The sequence below is a fragment of the Eretmochelys imbricata genome, chromosome 7 (genome assembly GCF_965152235.1).
Source record: "Eretmochelys imbricata isolate rEreImb1 chromosome 7, rEreImb1.hap1, whole genome shotgun sequence".
In the NCBI taxonomy this organism is placed as follows: domain Eukaryota; kingdom Metazoa; phylum Chordata; order Testudines; family Cheloniidae; genus Eretmochelys; species Eretmochelys imbricata.
The window spans coordinates 102,966,842-102,989,062 of NC_135578.1; the positions used below are offsets into that span (position 1 = coordinate 102,966,842).

At 41.0% G+C, this 22,221-nt stretch overlaps 1 protein-coding gene across 1 annotated transcript in view; it reads left to right on the top strand.

Annotated features, from left to right (window-relative positions):
* The window catches only part of C7H10orf90 (chromosome 7 C10orf90 homolog), a 100,585-nt gene that overhangs the window by 74,278 nt on the left and 4,086 nt on the right, over window positions 1-22,221 (top strand). Inside the window, exons 5-6 of the mRNA XM_077823398.1 lie at window positions 2,974-3,167; window positions 4,239-4,440. Of these exons, the coding sequence (XP_077679524.1) occupies window positions 2,974-3,167; window positions 4,239-4,440 (396 nt within the window). The remainder of the gene's footprint in view (window positions 1-2,973; window positions 3,168-4,238; window positions 4,441-22,221) is intronic.

Sequence of the window (22,221 nt, forward strand, 5' to 3'; positions counted from 1 at the left end):
CGATGGATTGCACCCTCAGCAAGTTCACAGATGACACTAAGCTGGTGGAAGAGGTAGATATGCTGGAGGGTAGGGATAGGGTCCAGAGTGACCTAGACAAATTGGAGGATTGGGCCAAAAGAAATCTGATGAGGTTCAACAAGGACAAGTGCAAAGTCATGCACTTAGGACAGAAGAATCCCATGCACCGCTACAGGCTGGGGACTGACTGGCTAAGCAGCAGTTCTGCAGAAAAGGACCTGGGGATTACAGTGGACCAGAAGCTGGATATGAGTCAGGGATGTGCCCTGGTTGCCAAGAAGGCTGCATTAGTAGGAGCATTGCCAGCAGATCGAGGGAAATGATTAGTCCCCTCTATTCGGCACTGATGAGGCCACATCTGGTGTATTGCATCCAGTTTTGGACCCCCCGCTACAGAAAAGGATGTGGACAAACTGGAGAGAGTCTAGCGGAGGGCAACGAAAATGATTAGGGGGCTGGGCATATGACTTACAAGATGAGGTTGAGGGAACTGGGGTTATTTAGTCTGCAGAAGAGAAGAGTGAGGGGGGATTTGTTAGCAGCCTTCAACTACCTGAAGCGGGGGTTCCAAAGAGGATGGAGCTCGGCTGTTCACAGTGGTGGCAGATGACAGAACAAGGAGCAATGGTCTCACATTGCTGTGGGGGAGGTCTAGGTTGGATATTAGGAAGCACTATTTCGCTGGGAGGGAGGTAAAGCACTGGAATGGGTTACCTAAGGAGGTGGTGGAATCTCCATCCTTAGAGGTTTTTAAGACCCAGGCTGGGATGATTTAGTTGGTGTTGGTCCTGCTTTGAGCAGGGGATTGGACGAGATGACCTCCTGAGACTCTTCCAATCCTAATATTCTATGTTTCTAAGTCTGGCAAAAGGTATAAGAAACTGAAAACAGGGTTTTATAGTGGGAAGTGATGGGCAACCTTAACGATATGCAGCACTACATGCCATGCCTAAAATACTGCCATCTTACAGAATATATCTATGTATTTTCTGTTTTTCAAAATGTAAATACATCCTTTTCATGTCATTATATTAAAACACATATTTTCTTAGGGTTCAGTTCCCGCACAAAGGTTTTACCTCCATACACATTCATATATCTATAACTGAGATGACCCCAAGTGGCCAAAATCACCCTGGGAGAGACACCAGAGTTGAATTTGCAAAAAGAAAAGGAGTACTTGTGGCACCTTAGAGACTAACCAATTTATTTGAGCATGAGCTTTCGTGAGCTACAGCTCACTTCATCGGATGCACACTGTGGAAACGGCAGAAGACATTATATACACAGAGACCATGAAACAATACCTCCTCCCACCCCACTCTCCTGCTGGTAATAGCTTATCTAAAGTGATCATCAAGTTGGGCCATTTCCAGCACAAATCCAGGTTTTCTCACCCTCCGCCCCCCCCCCAAACTCACTCTCCTGCTGCTCATGCTCAAATAAATTGGTTAGTCTCTAAGGTGCCACAAGTACTCCTTTTTCTTTTTGCGAATACAGACTAACACGGCTGTTACTCTGAAACCTGTCAGAGTTGAATTTGGCTCTAATATCTATTGGTTTCTAAGAAATTACTCCAGGGATGATTTGGCCCAAGGCACTATGAAGAAATATACTGGTTTTGCTATGATAGTAGCAATTCAACCTATTTTTCTTTATAATTTATGACTGAATAAAACTATAGTATATAACACCTGTTTAACTGACAGAGGACACAATTTTCAAATATCAGTACCTAAAGTTAAATCTATTTTAATCCACCGACTAAAAGTGACCTGATTTTGCAGATTTGCTGAATATTCACAAATCCCATTGAAGCAATAGGCAATTAGCATCTTTGAAAATAAGACCCCTTTATTTAGGGGCTTAACTTCAGGTATATCAGTTTTAAAACCTTGCCCAAAAGAAATAAAGCGAACCACTAATATGAGAGGGTAAATGTATCAGAAACTTTTTTAAGACGTGTCAAATAATTTAGATAATTTTGATTTTTTTTTCAAGTACAGCATAATGTTTATAGTATGTCACGAGGGAAAATATTTTCAGTTTACTGCAACCAATCAATTGAAGCAAACAGCAATGGGCTTTATTTCCAGATATAAAAATCTCAGAAATCGTACTGTTTGGCATGAGAGATGCAGTTAGTGTTGCTGTTTTAGAGCAGTGCATATGGGGATTGTTCAGAAGTTAATTTGTTAGTCTGGACTAATTTACATTTTAAATCAGAGGCATGTGAACTATTTTGAAAAGGTGTCTTTTACATTTTGGGCACAGGTCTTCTTTTGGATCTACATTATGCAGGAAATATGATTATAAAAGAGCAATAGAGCATGATCATAAATGAGGAAAATCTTTTTAAAAGTCTGATTACATGACCTATTGGATTAAGTCCAGTTATAATGAATTGCTGTAATGTGTTTTACCTTTTCTTTATTAGCATTTCATATAATCACACCAAAATAGGCCTAATGAATGCCCAGGAACAATACAAAAAAGGAAAACCAATATGTTAGAAATTAAAAAACAATACCAATTCTCATTAAAGCCTCAGTTTGGTCAGAGAGAAGTGATATGTGATTAAGTTCCATAGCAGTTTATTATTTTCCATTGTCAGTGCAATAATTTTAAACGATCTCAAAGTCTGTGAATTGCAGTGCAATAATATTGCTTCATATAAAGTCAGTGTGTTATGGAGGTATCTTGCTTTTAAGGAAGCAAACACCAAACGGATCTAAATATCAAAATGGTATATTTACACTTAATTGTGAAGACTTGCTTAATATGAAAGATACTTCTGTGTCACAGGGCAGTGACTAGCACCTATGATTAATGAGGCCTATTATTAACACCTTGGCATTCTTATTTCAGAAATTGTCCTCCATTTCTAATGATGTACGGAATCCAATCAAAAATTAACCACGCACCCTTAATGAACTTTTAAATCTCTCTAAGGTGATTACAAATTCTGTGGTTCAGTTGACAAAATAAAGGATTGTAAGAAGAGCGACAAACAAGAGACGGCCAGCAGGGTAACAACCTCTGCAGCTCACTCACCAGATGTTACTCATGAGAAACAAGAAGCATTCACACAGCCAGAAATCTGTGCTGTGCCTGAGAAAATTCCATCCAGCCTACTGTCTCTAAGGGTAAAATATCAAATGTTTCTCTACTGTTAAGTCTGGGACTGATTTTTCATGAATGCTGGTTCCTTCCTGGGAACTCACCAAGGGCAGAAGTTCACCATTTGTTCTGTGTTCCTTTTTCACTTAAGTGTTTGTCACTTGCATCTGCTGTTGAATTATTCACAGGACCATCTTGTCTGACTGAAAAAGATATGCAGTACAACTGGTTGAATCTAGAACAAATGCCATCTCCACTGCTTCAGAAGCCAATGGAGTGATGATAAGAGCTGGGAGCTCAGTGTTCATAAAGAGACAGTTTCCATATGCTCTAGATCTGCTCCTCAACCCTCAATGAGCCTGGGCATAATTTACACAAATCCTAAAATGACACTACTCAAGCACAACTCTTAGCAGTAATTATTAGTACATGCTAGCTGTAATGTAAATTCTTATTGGCATTCAGGAAGATGCAGTGCTTGGGCAGAGGCAGCAGCCATGGCAGGAAGGGTAACAGGGAGTGAACTCCTGCCCAGATTCCCACCAGGCCCTGAAAACTGTCTCATCTATTGCAATAAGCTACACCAGCCCCTTTTCTCCCCCATGACTCAGTCTCATTGGTTGAGCAGGGCTGCTTAGGCTATGGTGCTTCCTAAACATGTCACTGACAGCAGTTTATTTTCTTCGTGTATCATCTGTGAATGAGTTTTCAAGAAGATTTAAATATAAGGAAAGTTTGTGAGCTGCTAGTGACAAGCTGTTTCTGAGCTGTTGTTTTTTTTGAGAAACATTGAACAAAAAGTCAGAATCTTAAATCAGGATAATTTCATAAAAATCTGAAACTCAAAAACAGTTTAATACACTTACTTCAAATTTGGCAGCAATATTCCCCTTTGCCTTTAGAATAAATCTGGCAATATTCAAGCCAAATCAGTTTTCCAAGCTAAAGTTAGAGGGGAGCAAATACAAGGTTGTTACCTTAACTGTTGAGATGCATTGACTTCTCCATGATAATCCTTTACTAAATCATATTTGATGAGCATCTCAATGTTTTGTATTCCATATTCTAAAATGAAATGTTTTGACTGTTTTTTTTAGGAGGCTCTGGAAGTCCATAAACCTCAGTTTATTTCTCGTTCACAAGAACGGTTGAAAAAACTTGAACACATGGCACAACTGAGGAAAACCCAGCAGAGTGACACTCCAGAAAAGCAAGAAGGAGCTCTTCTTCCTCGCAAACTTTCCTCAGCATCCATTTCTAACAAAAAGAAGCAATATACCGTTCCTCACCCTCTCAGTGGTAAGATGAATTGTGATTGTTGCATCAACATCAGGTTTGTAACTGGATTTGAAATCTCAGCATGAATGCAGTATTTCTACATTTACTTTGGTGAGAATCAGACACAACTGTCAACACGCCAACCTCTATTCTAATGTTCTAAACAGAAGCTGTGCTAGGATGCAGAGGGAGAGAGAGAACAGTTTTAGGGACAGTTACACAGATTATTTAGGCACCTGACTCCCATTGAAATCACCCGTGGCCTTATCAAAACCTTGGAAATTAACCAGTTATGAGGTTATACCATGGTGCTACTCAGATGCTACAGAGATGAGCACATGGAAGACAGACTGGTGGATTAATACACCTTAAAACTGGCCACTTTCCTAAGAATAAACCTGGATATGCAAGAGAAGTGGAGAGGTTCTTAGCCCTAGTGAGTAACATACTGAATTGTTTTGGTGTGTGCAGTAGCTGTACGCCTGATAAACCTCATTGCTCAGATCACAGAGGTGTCCAGATAAATGACACCAAACCACATTATGTAAAACTTTTACTTGTGGATTTTCTTAGCTTCATCATCCATGTTTTTCTTTATTAATACCATTCACAAAAGAAAAGTGTGTGCTTAAATTTCAGATTTATTTACATGGATAGCATTCCTCTTTATATTTTTAAGTTCAGTTAAATCTGCAGGCTTCTGAAACCACAGGTTTGTACCAAAAAACCAAAACAATGGAAGGCCTCATTAAACAAGTACACAATAAGAAGCTTGTCCTCAGCTATTCTGCTGACAAAGCATTAAAAAGCAAAAATGCAGTTGTTTTTCTTACATGCTAAATTAGCTAGTAGACCACATGCTTGAATGATCTCTTACTGTAGTGTTCATGCCACTGTTTTGAAAGGGACTCTGTTTTCTTTTAAAGTTATAGTTGGACCAGTAGGTTGGCAGCAGTGCTCTGCGCTGGGCCAGCAGAGGCTCAGGTATGTAACCTCCAGTCCTCTGCTCCCCAGCTACTGAATACCAAACTCATTCCAGGAATGACATGCTTGATACTCAAATGGTGTGACAGGGAGGAAATCAGACGTTTCCTCCCAATTGCTTATGAATGAGAGGCCTTGGAAGAGATGGCAAGTTCTGGTTCTCCAACAAGAGGCAAAATCCTGCACTGAGAATTAGCAGGAGGTTTAATTCAAGTTTTGATGGAGTAGTGGCGAGATGAAAATCCCAGAAAGATAGTTGCAAGGTGCTCACTCGTTCAGTACCAGATTGGCAGAAGCCTTAGGGGGATTTGACTTTCATCTGAACACAGCTGCCACTAAAGTTTTCACTTTGCAGGCCAAGTAGAAATTAGTAGATTTCCATGGCTCAGCTTTTTCTCCTCTTCCCCCGCCGTCTCTTGGTAGTTGGAGTATTGAACCTGTTCTCAGAGTCCTGATGCCTTAAATGCACAACAATAAAGCTTTAAAACAAAATCTAGGGTGTTCTATAGTTTTCAAGGTTACAGCTATTCTATCCTCAACCCCAAGTGACATTGTTAGTGCTAATGCATTTTGGATTATTGCTTTGGGGAATCCTAATTCCTGGTGCTATTTAATGTATAGTATAATACAGTCCATTCTACCTTGGCTGTAAAACTGGTATATAGATTATTGCTTCACAGTTCAATAGATGTAAAAACAAAAGCCAAAGAATACTTTAAAAAGGTGAATAAAATTAATTCCCCGATCCAATTAATCAGGTTCATGTATTTACTTGTTGTGAAATCCTGACCCCATTGAAGTCAATGGCAAAACTCCCAGAAATTCACCCTTGGAGATTGTTATGCCATAAACCTACTGCTTTCCCAGTCCAAGGAAGGCAGGAAGGCAAGACCTGGATTTGTAATGTAAAAAACAAGAATCAATTACATGGTTGTGGCTGTATGGGTTTTTGTTTGGTTGGTTGTATTTGTTTGGGGAGGCAGTATTTGGATGATATTGGAGGGGAACATAGGATGTGGGATATCAGGTTTTTGTCATACATCTTGGAGAATAAGCAAAAAAAAAAAAAAACCACAACTCAATGTTTTCCCTTTTTTAGGTCATGTTAAAGGCCCCCAAGTCCAACTATACAAAGATTTTCTGAAATAAAAATGAAAAATTTAACCTCTTTCTCCTTGAATGATTATTAAATATTAATTTATATGCTTGTTCAATGAGAAAAACGGAATATTGAAAAACATTCATTAATGGCTCAAGTAAATGGCTGTTTCCATCTCTTATTGGTTAGTTATTAAAGATAAATGTGTCTAAAGAGGAGCTTTTGTTCCCATAACTCATCTGCCACAACTTGTTACTCATAGGAAGTCTCATTGGATTTTCTATTTGTGATATCTTGTCATTCTTATCATGACTGAAATAGTCACATATCTACCATAGTAAATTAGCGTATGGATAAATAGTAAATTTTAGGTGTCTGACTAAGCATAAATATGTAGGCTACAGATAAGAAATGGTTTACTAAATTGGTAATGACCAAGTAAAACTTTTTAAAAATGACTGTTTACTTATTCAATTAAACACAGCCACAACAAAAAAGAGAAATTGGGAAGTATACAAATACACTGAGCATACTTAATCTGTACTGAGTTGTGACCATGGGCATTTTTAACCTTCTACTGATGGCGGCTATTAGGCAGAGCCTCCTGTCGTTAATGGTATTAGCAGTGCAGGCAGAGGCCTTTTTAGTAATAGGCAAACTTTGCAGCTGTCCAGGGGCAGCAGATTTCTGGTAGAAGCAGCACAGCAGACTGGTTTATTGGAGGAGATAGATTAGGGTGGAGTGAATTGCAGAACGATCTAACTGGTCTGTGTGGACCTGGCTGGCACTAACTAAAAGGTACCTGCTGCCTGCTCAGATAGTCCACAGGACTATATCAATGTGTACTAGATACCTTTTAGTTCACTGCAGCAGGGTACACATAGGCCAGTTAGAGCACTACACATTAGAGTGCTTTGCAATTCACACCCCCACAGACCCTGCCTCTAGGCAGTTGCCTCCTTAGGAAATAGCTACTTAGTTTGCCTATAGCAAGAGGGGCCTCTGGGTGAGAAGTACAGGGGCTGGAGAACTGTAGCACAAAGCAGCCAGTGTGGCACTGTGTCTCTCACCTCTCCCTGATCCTATCATCTCCCCTTTCCCCTTTTTGCTTCTGGACACAAATCTGAGTACTGTTCTGTACTCAAATGTTGAAAAAAGCAGGCAGCTGTCTGGAGCTGTAAATTACCATCCATCCGGGGATGGGAAGAAAGGGAGGTTCTGATGCGCTCGAGTCAAACGGGGGAGCCTGGGACCAGGCCTTTAAATGATAGGCTAAAATGACAAAACATGCCGCCCCGGAGCTGGGGTGACCTGGAGCAGAGAGGAAAAGGGGAGTCCTGCAGCAGTCTGACGCTGGGGTATCATAGGAGACCCAATCTTGCTCCTATTGGCAGGAGAGGAGAGAGCTGCTGACTAACCCCCTTAGCTCAAAAAGAAAAGGAGTACTTGTAAGCTTTCGATGAAGTGAGCTGTAGCTCACAAAAGCTTATGCTCAAATAAATTGGTTAGTCTCTAAGGTGCCACAAGTCCTCCTTTTCTTTTTGCGGATACAGACTAACACGGCTGCTACTCTGAAACCCCTGAGCTCAGTTTAAGCTCCACAGTTTGCTACCTGTTTGCAAGCACCAAGCTCCTCATACCACTGGCTGGGAGGGACAGCGGGTCCCAGTGGAGGGGAGTAACAGGGAGCAGGGTTCCCACCAATGGCCGCAGATGCAAAAGACTAAACCCTGAGGTGGTGACACCTGTTACTCAGGAGTGATTCATTGTCTGGAGGGTAGTGGGGTGTGTGTCTGAAAATGAAGATGAATGTGTGTGCAAGTTTGTTTGTGTTCAGGCACGTGTGTGTGTGTGTAAAAGTAAATTGAAATGGTAGCACCAAATCTATCCAAAGGCAAATGCCCTGGGCAGGTGGCCAGGGGAGGTGGGGAACTGTCCCCCATGTTGACTTGGGACTCTTGCTGACTCCATACTGCCAGGGCCCCACCAATGAATATTTTATTTAAGAATAAATATTTTAATTCCTGGTGACTATGGCTGAGCACTGAATGCTGCATGAGACAGAGCCCGCCAGCTAGGAACCCGCCAGCTCCCCTTCCAGCTTTTCCACCTACCCCTTTTGCCTTGCAACTTCCCTATACTTCTGTTTCTTCCCCTGCCTCTCTCCTGTCACCTCCAGCCCCTCGTTCCTCACCTTGTGATCATTCCTTGCTCACCCATTCATCCCAGTTGGCTGGTGCTGCCAGCTCCGCAGCAGGCAAATGCTTGCACAGCACCTCATACCCCCTAGAATCAAACGTACTGCCAACCAGGCAGGCCAGTGTTCCCAAGGCATGGAGCCCAGGCTGCCAAGGGCCAACTGTGAAACAAGCAGAAAGTTAAGGCTGACTGTCATCAGAGCCTGGAAGTGTGGGCATGGCCACCAGTGTGTTGAGGGCTAGTCTGTCCCTGCCCTCAGCCCGAGCGTGAATTGGTGACCAGCTGAGCTGACTGGAGTGGGTGACTGGGGCAGGTAAGGCATCTCCAGGACCTGCCCAACTACACGGGGTATATATAGCAGGCAGAGACAAAGGGCAGGGCAAAGCAGGCTATCTGGGGGGTTGGGAGGGAAAGACCTAGGGCTACCAGGGGAAGACGGGTGGTCCAGGAGTTGGGTGGAGGGGCTGTGCAGGGCAGTGCGTCTCAGTGCTGAATCCTGACCCCACTGAGCCTAAACCACCAGAAGGCGGGAGTGTGATCCCTGCTGGTGAACTGTTCCTCAAAGCAGGCAATAAGGGGGTCAGCCTGGCTCAAAGTCTTCAGCTCCACTGTCATTTGGCAGAGCCCCCAAATTCGGATCACTCCAGCCCTCCACTCAGTCCTAGGTCCAGTGTTGGGCAGCAATGGCTGCCTCTTTGTACCCCGCACAGGAGCATGGGCCAATTGTTCTATGTGGGAGCAGCCTGCGGTGCGTATCCCTGCTGATAAATTATAGAACAACTTGACCCAGAATTAAGTACACTTGTGCTGAAGGGCTAAGCCAGCTGTACGCTCCCGAGCATGGGAGAGGAGCCTCTCAGTGAGACCGCATTGGTAACAAATGACTACGGAGTGCAGGCTGCATTGGTAACAAATGGCCCCAGAGTCCAGCAGCCTGTCGGAGTGCATTTGTGTGTGTGTGTGCACACGCGTGCATGCCTGGTTCCATTCCACACTTCTGTTCCATGGCTGTGCTGCAATAAGATTTGATAGTCTGCAGTAGGCAGAGGAGCAGCACACTGAAGTTTTGCATAGTGCATCAGCTTGTCTTGAGTAGCCTTTGAGTGCAGGATCCTTATTTAGAAGGTTGTGGAAGAGTTATTGTCCTGCATTAATACTATATAATCTAGCAGATGTATATGAAAGTTTAAAGGTTTGCTTTTAAAACAATTTGAGGCTTTTTAAAGATATTTAATACGATATTAAAATAGAATGGAGATGGATCCATAGGCTGCTTTGGGGATTTCAACCAATTCACATTCATTCTAGTGGGAAATGGCATCTGTATCCCCGAGGTAGCTTCAGAAATCCCAGCTGTAGTCTCCAACACAGTTCTCTCATGCTACTAGTACAGTGTGCTCAAATGATGTCACTTTGCAACAGAATGCCTGGAAGTCAGTCAGTTCAGAAAAGGTGACATCGTATGACTAATACATAAAGCTGGCTTTCCCCTTTACGTGCTCGTGAGCCTGAGGCCAACCCAAAATGCAAGCTGCTCAGATAACACTAAGTCATCTTAGTTACCTGCAAAGCATCATGCAGAAATCTGATCCTACGTAAAGAATAATATACTCTAGCAATGGGAATATTTATTGTGAACTTAGGTCTTGACAGGTAAGTAAGGGAAGAAAAATTTTCCAATTATTTTGTATTAAAATGTAAGTGTGCTTGTTTCAGATTGTAAACTCATTTTAGGGTTGTAAGCTCACTGGGGGCAAGGATGGTCATTTACTATATCTTTGTATGGTTTCAGAGTGGTAGCTCTGTTAGTCTGTATCAGCAAAAACAACGAGGAGTCCTTGTGGTACCTTAGAGACTAACAAATTTATTTGGGCATAAGCTTTCGTGGGCTAGAACCCACTTCATTCGGTGCCACAAGGACTCCTCGTTGTTACATCTTTGTATGGCCCCCGCCACCATAGGAACCTAACCTGCTTTGAGGCCTCTCTGCACTATCACAATATAACTGTTAGTTTATTATTTATTATTATTACTTGTTATTTATGGGCCATATTTTCAAAAGTGCTAAGTTCTTTGAAAGTCTGATTCTGTGGGAGAGATTTTAAAAGGCAAAAATGACAATTATGTGCCCAATGGTCATTAAAAGTTAATGGGAATTGTGCACTTAACTGAGATTTTGACTTCAAAAATTTCTTAGTCTAATCCGATATATTCTGTTAAAAAGCTGGGACCTTAAAGTGTTTTTTTGTTTGTCTTTTTTTTTTTTTTTTTTTTTTTAACAAATGCACTGAATTTCCTTTTTAGTGCACAAGTCCTTTGGACGGCTGCTCCGTTCTTTTATATTAGCACTGGCTGCTCCATTAGGTTAGCAAAGGCAGTAGCCTTGTAACCTCACTTCCATTCTCTCTGCTGATCTAAAAGGAATGCTACAGCCTTTAAGCTTCTTCTCCCCGTATCACTGGAGATGAGAATGAATATCCTGCTGCAAAAATTCCAGACCTTGGTATACCTGAACTGTGAAACAGGTTAAATTAGTATCCATGCAAGTGTTCATTACCCTGAAGTCCACAGGGCACTTAGCAAGGGCAGTGCCATTATCAAACACTAAGAACTATTGGAATAAAGAAAATAACATGGCAAGGGTTAAACAGCTAATTCTTAACCTCTAAACTAGCATCTTCTGGGGCCATTTTCGCAACAGCTGAGGGAAAACTGCAGGGACTCTGCCAAATCCAGCTTGTCTGCACGTTTCTTGGGCTCTGGGGAACAGTATGTTCTTTCAAAACAATAGACATAAAAACAGCATTAGAAAAACAGAGAACCCTAGAGAATAGAATGATGAGATGGAAACCAGGTTAAAGCATATACTGTATTTTTTTAATAGGGTCCATAGGCTTCAGAGTATGGTCTTTTGATTGCCTCTTTAGTCTGAGAATGATGATTTACACTCTTTCCTCCTTTCCTGGGGTCTTTGTAACCATGTCAAACACACAGCTCCTTTTCAGCATATCATCAATGGTAATTCATGCATTTGCCAGCAACAGTTTTTGTAAGGGCAACTTGACTAGCAGGCTTGACTTCCACTGGCCAGGACATAAGTGACCCCGGGGATAGGTTCTGAAACTCTCTCTGGCTGGGCAGCACAGCATCCTTATTATACTCCTGGGCTACTTACAGTGAGTAAACTTGCAGGTGTTACCCTATGACTAGAGAATTGTTAGCATAGTTCCTATTTTTAAGAAAGGGGGAAAAGTGATGTGGGAAATTACAGGCCTGTTAGTTTGCTCTCGGTTGTATGCAAGGTTTTGGAACAAATTTTGAAAGAGAAAGTAGTTAAGGACATAGAGGTAATTGGGAAAAAATACATCATCGTTTTACAAAAGGTAGATGATGCCTGACCAACCTAACCACCTCCTTTGAGATAACTGATTTTTTTTTAGACAAAGGAAATGCAGTAGGTCTAATCTACCTGGATTTCAGTAAGGCATTTGATACAGTTCTGCGTGGGAAATTATTAGTGAAATTGGAGAAGATGGGGATTAATAGGAGAACTGAAAGGTGGATAAGGAACTGGTTAAAGGGGAGACTACAACAGGTCATACTGAGAGGTGAACTGTCACGCTGTAGTAGAATTCCACAAGGATTTGTCTTGGGATCAACCTTATTTAACATTTTTATTAATGACCTTGGAACAAAAAGTGGGAGTGTGCTAATAAAATTTGAGGATGGCACAAAGTTGGGAGGTATAGCCAGTACAGAGGAGGACTGGAATATCATAGAAGAAGATCTGGGTGACCTTGTAAACTGGAGTAATAGAAATGGGATGAAATGTAATAGTGCAAAGTCTTGCATTTAAGGACCAACAACAAGAATTTTTGCTCTAAGCTGGGAACTTATCAGTTGGAAGTGACAGAGGAGGAAAAAGACCTGGGTGTATTGGCTGATCACAGGATAACTACGAGCTGCCAAGGTGAGGCGCCATGAAAAAGGCTAATGCAAACATAGGGTGCATCAGGAGAGATATTTCCAGGGTTAGTAATATTATACAAGGCACTAGTGAGATCTTGTGTGGAATACTGTGTTACTGGAGGTCAGACTAGATGATCATGATGGTCCATTCTGTCCCTAAAGTGTGTGAGTCTCTTCAGTCTATCCACTGCAAATCCCAGCAGCCACTACTTCATCAATCTTTTTTTCTCCTTCTAATTCACATCTAGCTTCTAGTAATTTGACAGATGATTTTATCAGAAAGGTTTTAAAAACTGTGATTGAGATGCTGTTTGTCCTGTTGGCTTGAACAAATCTGTATGCTGTTGCACTGAAATTGCTCCTAGATAGGCAGGGTCTACACCTATTTCATCATGAAGAACACATACTTTTTATCTTAATGTTACTGTGAAAAAGAAACATGGGCATTTAGAGACCGCTCTTTAACATCACTTTAACAGAATGAAGTGTGTTTATTGAGAATATAGGATTGTTAGATCACACATAATCTTCAAACCATTTTGCCCATGTTGTTATAACTTTACTGTTTCTCGCAAAGGAGAAAGATAATTGGTATCCAATATCATTTCCATATAAATACTAACATCTGTGCAGCTTCCCTGTACCTTCTCATCTTCAAAAACAAGTTGTTTACGATTTCTAATTGTAATTCATGAACAGAATTTCACAAAATGCCCGAAGTAATGTTACAAAAATGTGAATGTTTATCCATCAGAAGATTTTATCATTACAAGTACATTTCTGAGGCAAACAACCTACAACTCTTTTACTAGCCTTTGTACTGTGCACTGTGTACTGTTAAATTTCTAGAGTGCTAATTATTCCAAGAAACACTATTCTGCTGTTGACTATGTCAAACAAATTAGAGATCCCACTGTGATGAACTGAATGGAAACAATGTTCAAATAACTGGATTTAAATCTCAAAAACCATGATGTAATTACTTTAGTGACTAGACGACCAGCTGTTTATAGGCCTTTAAATCCTCCTAATGAACAGCTTTGTGATCATAGTGTACATAAGCACTTTTAGAGGTTTTTTTTTTTTTAATTCACAAGAACATATTTGTATACCCTCTATTTTCCTTTCCTTTTGGGAGACTGTTTACTGGAAACAGCAATATAGGAAATCATAAAGTTACCATCCACCCCCTCAATAGATGTCTGCTGATTTCTCCTGATTTATATTAATATCCAGCAGTCAGCCTCAAATTCTCTATCTTCAAAAGTATTTTGGAAGCAAATGCATGGAACACCTCCTGAACTGTGTTCAAAGTGACTGTAGAAAACAGGCTTTTTCCTTTGGGCTGTCCTGAGAAGAACTGTGTAGACCTGATTCTCGTTTAGATTATAGGTTTAATAGGGAATGTGGACAATGGCAATCAGAGAATATGGACCAAAAAACAAACAAACCCACAACCAAGCAATTACACAGCTGTTATAATGCAGCCTGCCTGCCTTCAGGTGGCCTTGGTGGTTGATTAAATGTTTGCAGCCACATTTCCATTGCAAGTTGTATATTACTCTCATTTTGACAAGACTCTGATTTTTTCCCCCCAGACATTATTCATTGCTAGCAACAGCATCACTCACACTGTTGGCACCTTGCTAGTAGTTTGGAGCCAAAAGTGATGAATACAGATGAGGGTATGCTCAGGAAAATCTAATTGAGAACAGCAGCCACCTATTTCTGTTATTATTTTATTAACCATGTTTATTATGGTAATGCCTGTGGGCCAAGCAAGACTAGGGCTCCATTGTGCTAGGCACTGTACAAACACAGCCCCCAAGAGCTAACAATGTAAATAGACAAGGCAGACACAGAGTACGGGAGGGGGTAGAACACACAAGCAGAGTGAACAATGGGATGGTGACACATGTTAGTTCCACATTTAGGGGAGGGAAGAGGGGATAAGCTACATGAAAAGACAAGTGAAGGTAGAGGGGATTGAAGGGAGTGGGTGAGAGGGACAGGGCAGGGGAGATGAGAGTAAGAGGGGCAGATGGGCAGTGAAGCTAAGGTGAAAAGGCTGTGAGGGAGGGGAAGGGAGAGGGTTGGAGCAAACAGCCAATCAGCACAGGTCAGAGAAAGTCCAGTCAAAACTGTAGAAAGTTCTCTGAATGCCCAAAGATCCCTGCTTTGGCTCCTTCTGGCTTGTTCCTCTCTGCAGTTTCTCCTCAACCCCACATGGGGGGAGGAGGAGAGAGACATGCTTGGGTCCTAGTGCCCCAGAGTGCTATACTGTACAAGACAATTGTTATTCCAAAGTTTTCTGACCTATGGGCTAAGCCCTCCAGAAGATCTTGAATGACAGAAAAGTAAATTTGGACAAGGGACTGAATTCATCCCTGGTGTGACTTCACTGAAGCCTTACACTGGCACTATCTGGATTTCATAAACAAACTTGTCAGGTTTTATAGGTTTCAGAGTAGCAGCCGCGTTAGTCTGTATTCGCAAAAAGAAAAGGAGTACAAGTGGCACCTTAGAGACTAACCAATTTATTTGAGCATAAGGTTTCATGAGCTACAGCTCACTTCATCGGATGCATCACGAAAGCTCATGCTCAAATAAATTGGTTAGTTGCTAAGGTGCCACTAGTACTCCTTTTCTTTTTAGGTTTTATGGGATAACTGGTGAAGTCTCCCATTGTTGGACCTGTCATGTTAAGAAAGGCCCGTGAGGATGGATATCCAGAGCACAGATCAAATTTGTACAGGGGGAAATGATTAACAAGGGGTGAAGAAGCAGAGAATCAGGCTTACACACTTTAACTTACACCTTCTTCTGGCCCTTTGCCATATAAGTTACACCAATTTAGGACAGATTCTCCACTGTCACCAGATCAAAATGGTAGCATGTTACTCCTACACTTCATCCATTCTGCACTGATGTAAATGACCACACAGGCTGCACAACAGAGGATAATCAGGCCCTTAGACTTTCTTCTACTTCTTTAGGGTTTGTTTTGACTAGGATAAAAAGTGTGCTGGTAGAATGTGTTCTAAGGGTGTAGTATACACTAGGCAGTGTAGACTTAAACATGAGGTAGCTGGTTGAGTTGAAACTTAAGCAGGAGATCATGTTAACGTATCCACCATGTTGTCCACACTAGATCTTTAGAATGTGTTAGTTAGCATGCATTAACTAACAACACTCCTTTAAATCCTGGTCAAGAAAAAACCCTTTAACTCCCTTGTACAGCTGACCGGCATATAACATACAGCACATCTGAATTTGGCTACTCTGAAAACACCACAGGGAAAAATTCTTCCCTCAGTTAGCAGCGTGGCATGGGTGTCACTAAGCAGAATTTGGCCCATGTATTCAGTTTATGTTCAGGGTTAATTTTCTTTTTAAAATGGACACACAGACTAATGATTTAAAAATGCAGTAGCCATGAAGTCTGTATGTACTCAACGGCATCTCTGCAATAGACAGCATAGTGCAGTACCAGACATTAAAACAAATATTCTGCAGTGCATGTTTGCTGCTGAAGTTTTAAAGAAAGTCAAACCACTGAACTGGGGGAAGTAATTGGCTAATTTGTCAGTCAGTTTGTGCTTTTGGTGGATTCCTGTTTTAGTTGAACGGGAGAGAAGCTCATGAGTATAACTACCTGCAAGTGCAACACCAAAAGTGCAAGTGCTTCTCTTTCTCGTGGCTGGCAAGATACAATGCAGAGTCACGTTCTAGCTGTGTTCCCATTTTTAGGGCTCCCACTCATAAGTGGAAGGCACATCCATGTACCAGTTGGCAGAAACTAGCCCACCGTACATTTTGTCTCTCTTTATTTCAGTGGCTCCGTGATTTATTTCTACGTCGGAAGCCAAGGAACCTATTCCTACTCTTCTCATTCCTAAGCTGTCTGTCCTCTGTCTAAACATTTAATAGCTTTCCAGCCAGGAAATGTATTTTTCTTCTAAACCATCTCTGGGGTTAGCATTAGCATGTGTTAAAAATATATTGATGATGATGAGCTATTTATCTTGGTTAGCAACTTCAAGACCTTGGTGTGGCTTCCTCACCCCATTAAAGGAATGTCACAAATAAATCACTGCTATGCATGGTATTGTTATAAATACCAGTATCTCAGCAGCCTTACAGGATTTGAATAAAACATGGATGAAACATCTCATAGTAACTTTTTTTTCTGTGGAATTTCTCAGCAAAAACCCTGAGTAGCTGTCAATCTTAGAACTCAGTACTTTTCCCTGCTTCGAATATTTTTCACATTAAAAATCAAAGCTATGAATTTGATGCTGAATTGTAATAATCTAACAAATGTAATTTAGAAGTTGGGCTATTGTCATCTTGGTGCATTGTCTACTTTATGCCTTAGTCTGACCTTCGCTCAATATGGATGTTAATTCAGGTTTTGATTATGCATTTGGTCCGCTATTATAATTCTTAGCATGGTGGCCCTTTTGAAGAGCCAGCATGGCAGACTTCCACTTGGAACTGTATTTTGCTGCTTGGATGTTAACAATAATTAAGTACTATGCACATATTATTTTTACTCTATAATTTGCATTGGCTTTTCATTTCCTTTTTAAACGATTTTAAGATTTTCTCCTGGTGCAATCCCCCAAGGTTTCACCTTTTTGTAAAGCCATATTTTAAGTTATTCTTTTATCTTGAGTATTGCCCTGAGAGTTAGTTGAGAGATGCTATGTGACTGGGTATTGCATGGTTTGCCTATGACATTGAATTATAAGTCTTACGGCTGTTCTCTTATACAGCAGATATTTTTTATAAGCAAGATTTTTTTTTTTAATTTCCAGGGAAGATTTTTCAGGATTCACCCTTTTATTTTTCCTCTAGAAGCCTCTACCATGGCAACCTCTCTTTCCTGCCAAGGTGTGCTGGCTGTGTCTTGTTCCAGTGCCCTTCAAGACAGCTCCTAGGTCAGCTGGAATTATTGCTCTAGAGCAATAGAAGGCATATGCGTCCTGCTTCCTGCCTCTGTGGTAATTCTCTGTAATTCAAACATGGAGGCCATTTTGTCACATTGACTTGTGGTAAAATTAGAGAATAGTCTCAACCTATTATTAAGAAGTCACAGAAAAGTCATGGCCCTGCATTTCAGAGCACACCCTCTTGTACCCTGTTTATTCCCAGCATTATGTGCTGAGGCACTGAGGAATAGTTTACTCCTTTCCTCAAGAGTCCCTGAAGAAGATGTCTTATCCCCCACTACTTGAGCAGGTGGGCAGCCTTATTCTCCATGTCCATCTCTGCCCTGCTGGTGGCCCTGCTTCTCTGCAAAGAAGCAGCTTGGTGCTGGCTTGACCTCAAGCTGCAGCTCTTCTGCCATTTCATAACCGGAGGGAATAGTATGTAAATAGCATTTGCGGAGAAATCTTATGTAGGCTGGGGGACATGTGTGGCTGGACTAGACACATAAATATGAGTCCCAGCCTAACCTCATTTCCCAGCTGCAGGAAATTCTCCTTCCTCTTCTTGCAATTATTGACCAACCACCCCTTGGAAATTAGCTAGTCCTCAAGTGAAACCTACCTGGAGATTAACTGCTTTCGGAAGAGATGAAGCCAGCTGCTGTTGTCTTCACTGCACTCCAGGGCGGGGAGCCCAAAGCTTGTGGCAGGAATCTGATTAGTCTGAAGCCAGCTGACGTTTCTTCACTGTGTTCCATGAGTGGGAATCTGGAGGGAAGCCCTTCCAGCTTGCTGGCTGGAAATGTCACCAACATAGCTTTTTATTAAAAAAGTAAAACCTTTTAAGAGATTATTTTTGTCCCAGCTGTGAAAAAATCACTGCTCTCTAGACAAAAAATTAGAGGTTTCCGCAAATGTTAATCTTGATGTATAGGGAGTTATGTGAGCAAATGCTCTGTGCACACAAATTACATTATTCATCTTATCCGTCCAAATCCACTGCTTGCCCCAAGCCAAATTTGAGTTCAGGAAGGCTCAGTGTAGGACAATCAAGGCCACTGCAGGGGCTACTGGCTCACCCTCACTCCTCCCCGGCTGTCTCCTGCTCTGCACAGGAATGTGGAAGGAATACTCCTGGAGCTGGACTCTATGCTGGGCAGGGGTATGATTCCTATATACTGGATCCCCACATCTTAGTTCTGTGCAACCACAGAGGAGGGGAGTTTGTCCTTTATTTTTAAATATCTGATCAGCCAAATTCTTAGTTCTGCTGTGTTCCTTTGCACCCTTCCATTGCAAAGGGGCTGTTAAGCTGACTTAACAAGACCCCAGAGGATTCATGTGACCTTCTGCAGGTTAGAGGATGTGGCTTAGGGAAAGGAGGAGAGGCAGCTTTAGGGATCCCTGGCTGCCAGAACTGGCCTCTTGTGACCTTAGGCAGCTGGATGCATTTTAGAGCATCAGTGAGGCAGCTCTAAGGTACATGAGGAGCCGAAGTGGCCCCACTTAACTTTGCAGCCTCCATCCTGTGCCAAGCTTTGCTTGGTCATACCAGACAATGTGTCCTCATATGTATGGGGGGATATTGTTTGTTTAAAGTTTGTAATACAATATGATTAAGTTTAGTTAAAATTTGGCTAAATTATAGGTTTCTTTGCCAGTTATAAAGCATTTGAAAAAGGGTTAATCCTCAAGCATAGAGGAGTTTCTTTTTGCACAGCTTTCATTCTGAAAACTGTATCAGCTCAGGAGGGAAATTGCTGAACGGTTCCATCCATTGTAACTCAAATATGTGAATGACAGTGCTCTTAAAGACAAGTTCCTTTTTTCCTCAGTAAACTGAGTGTAATTGAGATGCTGGGTGTGGCCCCTTTAAATGGCTCTAGGCTGTTTGGTTGCCAGGGGCAACCTCCATAAATACCAGTGAAACATATGTGGTGTCTTAAAAAGCTAGGAGCAGAATGTGAAGGGGGAAGGTCTGTACTCCGGGCAGTGGATACAGGCTCAGCTCTGAGCTGACCTGTGTGTCAAGTAGTTCTGGAACTTAATATTTATTTCTTCATCTTCAATATTATTTTCTCTTATTTGTAGTGAGACAAAAGAGAGGCACATTTGTCACTTACTGTGAAATATACTGTCTTCTACATTCCTTTGATATGCAGTGGTATTAAGTAATATGCATGTGTTTATCATAAAAAAATAAAGCTAGCTTTGATGACAAAACACTGAGAACATAGGGCCCCTGGATCCGTATCCCTCTAAGTGGTCCAGTAAACTTGCATTACTGAAACCACTCTGACCCAGGGTGGATAAAAATCAGTGATTTTTTTTATTTATATTGGATTTTTTTGATAAAATGCTTTTTGAGGAAAAAAACCTAAAGATAGTTTTAATTAAGATACATTATTGCTCAAAGATATCTCATCATGGAATATGGATTATAAATTCCAATTCTATAGTATGAGACAATATATTCATGTAATGTTCAAGAAAAGTTTTGTAAATGAGTTCCAATAGTTCATGGATTAGGGACTCAATCTTATGGGGGTCCACAGGCTTCTGTATAGATTATTTAGGTTAATCTTTCTATCTAACCACTGGGACTCAGTGCTCAGTCAAGAAGATACCATCAGAGATGCTTAGTTTTGCAGTTGTCAGGCTGTGGATGTGTGGCTCCAGAGGTAACGTGCTTGTTAACAGCAAAAATGTTTTAAAATAATAGAGCGGTGAGAAATAACAGACCTCAACTCTATTGTCCCTCTGCAAATTTGTGTACAGAGAGTCAATCCCTTACCTCTCTCTAAAAATGCAAAGTTTCAAAAAGTTAAATGAGTAGAAGATTGTTGGGGATGGAATAGATCTGGACAAGGAGAAGAAATCTGGAGATAAATGTGAGAAGCGAGGGACATATGCTTGTTTTGTTAAAATATTATATGTTTGCTGTTGAAGAAAAAAAATCCAAAATACTTAACACTGTTGTTTTAGTTAAATAAAACAATTTAAATGTCTGCTGATGTTCTCCTTCTAATACAGCATGGCAAGAAAATCCTCCAAATATTAATTATTAACCTGTTTAATTGGAGGGAGATAGTTCACTTCCCGATGACTTCATAAATATCTGCTTCAGTTACCTTTGGTAAATTAAATAACCAAACAATCATTCATTTTCTGATATAGCTGTAAAACTAATCTGAAAAAAGTTTTCAAAATGAATCACTGTTTAAAAATGTATAGTGTACACCTTCTAAAAATGAAACCTACATCTGTCTCTGAGTTGTGAAGAATATGTATTAAAGGCTATAACAACCAACAAGAATGCACTTTTATGTAGAAAACCATGATTAATTGAGTCTTCCTGACTAGTGATTTAAATCAAATCCACCTGCCATGACCTTGCTAGTAAATACCCTGTGATGGTCTTTTTTTAAAAAAACAAAAAAACACATGGGTCTAAGGCCCAGTGAGGATCTAGAAACTCATGATATGAGGACCCAGCTTTTCAGTGATATGTAGCAATGTTTTCTGATGATAATTTGTAAAATATTGGGTTTTCAATTTTAACCAATTATTTGGATTATACTCTGCTTTGTTTACTGTGTCCTGTACTTTTATAATAATCTTGTGTAATGTTTGCCTTTTCTCCTGACCCATCCACTCTTCCAATACAATCCTTAAAATGCATTCCCACTGCAGTCCTTCCTCTCATTCCCCTGTAAACACATTCACACTCCTGCAACAGGTGTAAGGTCTTCACCCTCAAATCATGAACCAATTCCTGATACAAGTGGGATGACTACTCATCCACCCTGCTACTAAAAGCCTAGGTGATAGCAGAGTTATTATAAAATTGTAACACATATGTACAACAGGGCAGAATTAAAAGTTGCTGTCAACCGGCAGGACTCAGGAGCAGGGAAGGTGTCTGGGTTAAATTGTCTACCTTTACTTTGCATTAATAAGAGTTTATGAAAGAAGAATATAAAAATTACCTATCTTAGGAATCAAACTAACCATTTTGATCCATAATTATTTCCCCTTGGCCAAGGAAGTGCTGGCTGAGGTTGTTGTGAGAGTCTCCTCATATCTTGTCAGCAAAGACTACTGAGCCTGATTCTCCACTGCCTTGTGCAGTTATTTACACCTGTGCAAAGTGGGTGTAAAATTCTGTCAAATCAGAATTGCACCCACTGGGCCAAGTTTCTGCAGGTGTAAATCAGTTGACACTGGCAGAGGATCTCACTCACTTTGCAAAAATGTTATTTACAACAGAAGATGCAAGGCAGTGGAGAATCAGTCACTTGTGCTCTCCAATGGCAGGAAAGAATGACAGAAAAATAGGTCATCTTATGCCAGACTAATCATCAGCTGGTTCATGGCTTGAATTGGAGGTATGCACTGCTGCTTGTGACAGTGACAAAAGTTATATGCATTTAAAATAAATGAACCATGTAATGAGACTGGTGGCAAGAGGTCTTATCCATCCTTCCCACTCTAAAGGGCAGCTTAAGGGTCTGATTCAACTCCAGGTGAAGTCATCAGGAGTCTTTCCTTAGACTTCAATGCAAGCTGGATCAGGCAGTAGGTCAGCAATGATTTAATCAGAAATACCACCATGTG